Source organism: Akebia trifoliata, unplaced genomic scaffold (genome assembly GCF_017979445.1).
Source record: "Akebia trifoliata isolate Shusen 1 unplaced genomic scaffold, ASM1797944v1 Contig00564, whole genome shotgun sequence".
In the NCBI taxonomy this organism is placed as follows: domain Eukaryota; kingdom Viridiplantae; phylum Streptophyta; class Magnoliopsida; order Ranunculales; family Lardizabalaceae; genus Akebia; species Akebia trifoliata.
Window position 1 is genome coordinate 36,483 of NW_028237102.1, and position 4,267 is coordinate 40,749.

Here is a 4,267-nt window from a genome sequence, read left to right on the forward strand (position 1 = left end):
AAGGGTCTCATACCCGGATCCAAAATTGAAACCAATGTTTTGGGTCCAATTCTGGGTATGCATGGAACCAACCCAAACCCGACCCATTAACACCCCAAGTCTTGGATAACACAACTCCCACCCCAAGTTTCGGATAACACGACCCTTTAAAAAATAGGAGATTGTTGAGAAGATTCATTCACATCCAATCATTTGGTTAACAACACCCAACCCTAAATTGGAATTGGACATTTTAGTCATTTTTCTTTTTCTTTTTTTAAAATTGGAAAAAAAAAGTTGTCTGGCTCTTTATATATAATGGGAGAATAGAAGACAATCAAACATGGAGAGTTCAAAGTTGAAAAACATTATGGGGATTCGAGTCAGTTTCTTGATGGTGTTCCTTGTATTGGTGGGTTCGTTGATTAGTACGGGATCCGTTGTAGCTGCTCATAACTCCGTTTCGTTCAACAGGAGTAGCTTCCCACCTGGTTTTGTTTTTGGGACAGGTTCTGCTTCTTACCAGGTATGAGTTTTTGTTGTTGTTGTGGAAGAATCTAGAATCTATTAAACACACACGTGTGGTGCTCTTATATTAGTACGTGTGCATGGTATTTCAGTATGAAGGTGCAGTCAATGAAGGTGGCAGAGGCCCAAGTATATGGGATACTTTCACTCATAAATATCCAGGTTTCACTCTCTCTCTCAATCAATTTTTATAAAAATCACGACATTTAAGAAGTGCTTTTTTACAATCCAGATGTTTTATACATGGTTTTTAAACTCGTCTGAGACCGAAACGTATTGCCCGAGTTAACTCGGTATCATAGCTGAACGAGACCAACTCCCAAAGTCATTTTTTGACCGAGTTTTACGTCTCAAGTACAATTTTTTGAGTTATCTCACGAGACGTCTCAAACGTATCAGAAAACTCGTCTGAGACAACTCGGTATCAGAGCTGAACAAGATGAGACACGATACCGAGTTTAAAAACCACTGTTTAATGAAAATCAGCTTATGCATTTAAAATTGTGTTTGATTAACCATAATACCCTTTAATTAAGATGATAAGTTAATCTTAAAAATAATATTTTAAAAAAAGTGCTTTTTCTGGTCTAGGCGTTATGTAATAATGTTTGGTGAGAAGCAATTTTCCAGCCTAGACGTTATGTAGTAAAGGTAAGGTGTCTGCACGAGGGTTAAATGACGGTTTCACCCTTCATTCTTCTTAACTCATCGATTAAACAACAACATCAATTTGACATCTCTCTACTATTACTTTTTTGTCGGCTTCTATATGAAACAAGATTCTCCTTAATGCAACTTCTTAGATTCTAAGCTTCTGCTTCTCGTAGACACGGAATCTTGAAGCAAAAGTTGGAATCAATAACAAACAGACCCTAGACAATTTAAAGAGACAATTTATGGTGTGTCAGGTAAAATAAAGGGTGGAAGTAATGGAGATGTAGCCGTTGATTTTTATCATCGATACAAGGTATGTGGGGTTTATGATTTTTATTTTATTTTTTATAAATTAGTTTTTTACTTAATAAATGTATGGGATTTTACAGGAAGATGTAGGGATTATGAAGGAAATGAATTTAGATGCTCATAGATTCTCCATTTCTTGGTCCAGAATCTTACCGAGTAAGACACTGATCCTTTTTAACTCAAGAATTGATCTCCACCATTGGATCTTTGAATTATTAACGTTAAACATAATAATTAAATAAAAGAAAATTCTATTTGCACATCTTATTTATAACAACCCAATTAAAGAAATCTTGTATCAAACACCAAATAAGAATACTCATTCTACCATTGGAGTGTTGCTAGAAAAAGTCGATGTGGCAATAAAAGTTTTCGAAATATATTCTGCTAAGAAAGATGCAACTTGGGCAGCTCGACCTACCCAACAAGCTCAACTCGAATGAGTCAATCTTGGGTTGGTCCTTATATAACTAGGTTTCTTTTGGCATTTGGTTCTCAAGCCAGGGTTGGTCCCAGTGAAAACAAATCCACATCCCAAAGAGTTGTGTCCGTTAGGATGATAATATTCCTCCACACTACTTTGTCTACAGCCAAGTCTTTTATTATTGAAATTGTGTTCATATCTGCTTTCATTATCTCGATCCATGTTCTCTTACATATTCCATTAGTTTTTTTTTTTTAATTTTTTCTACTTCAATATTTGGGTTTGTAATAGACATTCATTGAACATGCCTTAACCATCTCAACTGACTTTCTCTTAGTTTATCGTCTGGAGTTAGTCTTACATTTTTGTTTTTATGCGTTGATATATTTCTATTTAATCTTTTATAGTATTTCCACTCATTCATCTCAACAAGCCCATCTTTGCTACATAATAGATTAACATTGTGTTTCTTGACCACCGAATATTCAGTTCTATAAAGCATAGTTGATTTTATTATCTTATAATTTTTTTTTTCTTTTAGTTTGATTGATAGCACTCCAATCACATAGCACTCCAAAAGTAGGTCTCCACTTTAATCATCTAACTTTGATTCCGTAGGAAATCTCTCTCTCTCTCTCTCTCTTGATCCTTATGTATAATAGATCTGAGATAATGAAAATGGTCACTTCGGAGTGTTTCTAGACCCTCAATTTTATTGGGCAATTATAATTTAAGATGAACTTATAAATATATCACTTATACAAGTATTTCGTATGTACAAATTAAATATCTACGACTAACCCAAATACGGATTAGATTTAGAGATGTTCAGCTTGAGCTGGATTTTGATTAAACATATTTTCCCTAAGCTCATGTCGGGTCAAGTTTTGCTTTAGTTTTTGAATGTTGAATCGAACATCCCCATCGATCAGCTCAACTTGGGGGTTATACATAGGGTTGGCAATAGATCAGTTCGGTACTAGATCAATATCATTCCAATATCAATCCGAATTTTTTTAAAACATGTACCCGATCCGATTGGATTAATGAATGTGTGGACTAAATCCGATCTGTTTCATTTTATGCTTAATCCAAAACCAACACAATCTGATTTGAACACATGCCTTATTTTCAAATTATCAATGTTCAAAAATTTTCAAAAATATAAATTTATATAAAATTTTAAAGAATCTACTTTCCAATTACAAATATAGAGGGAAACCAAAAAGACAAACGTTTTATATATAGGTAATATATGAAATTAAAAATAAAAAAATTATTGAAATATGTTCGGATTGGATTTTTTTCTAAAACAGGTTGGGGTACATTTGAATCCAATTCGAAATTGTTTTTCGGACCTATGATTTCAATCGGAATCAAATTTTTCATATTTATTTTTAGATCAGGTTGGTTCAGACATTAGGTATATTTCACATCATTGCCAACCCTAGTTATATACAATCATATTTAATGATAAAGACATTTATCATCCCATTGGGTCCACTTCGGTTTTTTTTTTTTTTTAATTAGTAGTTTCAATTATATATTTATTGTAATCTATGATATAAAACTCATCAAGTCGACTCCTATTGATATCGATTGGACTCAATATACAACTCAAGTGGAGAGAACTCAAACTAGTTGGCTCGGAATTTCGTCGAGTCATGAGACTCTATATCTCTATGTATGTTTAGTTGATCGTTTCTGAATATTCAATTTTCTCAGATGGAAAGCTAAGTGGGGGAGTAAACGAAGAAGGCATTAAATATTACAACAATCTCATCAATGAGCTCCTATCCAACGGTCATCATTCAATCTCACACTCTTATCTTTTGCTAACATGAGCCTATGTCTCTGATCTACTACTTATCTTGCGCAGGTCTTCTACCCTTTGTGACTCTCTTTCACTGGGATCTTCCCCAAGCCCTGGAAGACGAATATGGTGGTTTTTTAAGTCCACGTGTCGTGTAAGTAACTTAATATAAACTAATGATGACTGTCAACGGTGACGATACAGTGAATCAAAACCATCAAAAAGTGGGTCCCATCTTAAAATTCAACCATCAAAAGTGCTTATTTGTAAAATTTAAAATATTTGTTAAACAGTTTTTTTTTTTTTTAAGATGAGTCTGACTAGCCTTACTATGTTAGTAAGGATTTCACCCTTACTAAGGGCCCTTGACTCAACTTGTGGCATCCAAAATGATGATATGATGCTTCAAGATTTAGAGGACAAAATTATATGAACTTTGAAAAAATAAAATCTAAAAAAATTATTTTTCACCGTTAATTTTAAATTTAGGGGTTATAGGTGAAAGTTCAATAGTAGTTGTCAATTTTCAAAACCTTGGATCAAGACAACAAAAAAAAAAA

At 33.5% G+C, this 4,267-nt stretch overlaps 1 protein-coding gene across 1 annotated transcript; it reads left to right on the plus strand.

Moving 5' to 3' along the window:
- The first annotated feature begins 276 nt into the window (after positions 1-276).
- LOC147381339 (non-cyanogenic beta-glucosidase-like) lies at positions 277-3,999 on the plus strand. The gene is made up of 6 exons (XM_086430574.1): positions 277-505; positions 600-669; positions 1,416-1,474; positions 1,551-1,626; positions 3,620-3,697; positions 3,774-3,999. The coding sequence occupies exons 1-6, from the start codon at positions 323-325 to the stop codon at positions 3,863-3,865; spliced, it is 558 nt and encodes a 185-aa protein (XP_086286700.1). The 5' UTR covers positions 277-322; the 3' UTR covers positions 3,866-3,999.
- The last annotated feature ends 268 nt before the right edge of the window (positions 4,000-4,267 follow it).

Bases quoted from the DNA above. Each gene is read 5' to 3' on its own strand.
- LOC147381339 (XM_086430574.1), top strand. From the start codon at position 323: ATGGAGAGTTCAAAGTTGAAAAACATTATGGGGATTCGAGTCAGTTTC. The intron at 670-1,415 runs GTTTCACTCTCT...ATGGTGTGTCAG, and splicing joins TTTCACTCATAAATATCCAG to GTAAAATAAAGGGTGGAAGT. The intron at 1,627-3,619 runs GTAAGACACTGA...CAATTTTCTCAG, and splicing joins TTGGTCCAGAATCTTACCGA to ATGGAAAGCTAAGTGGGGGA.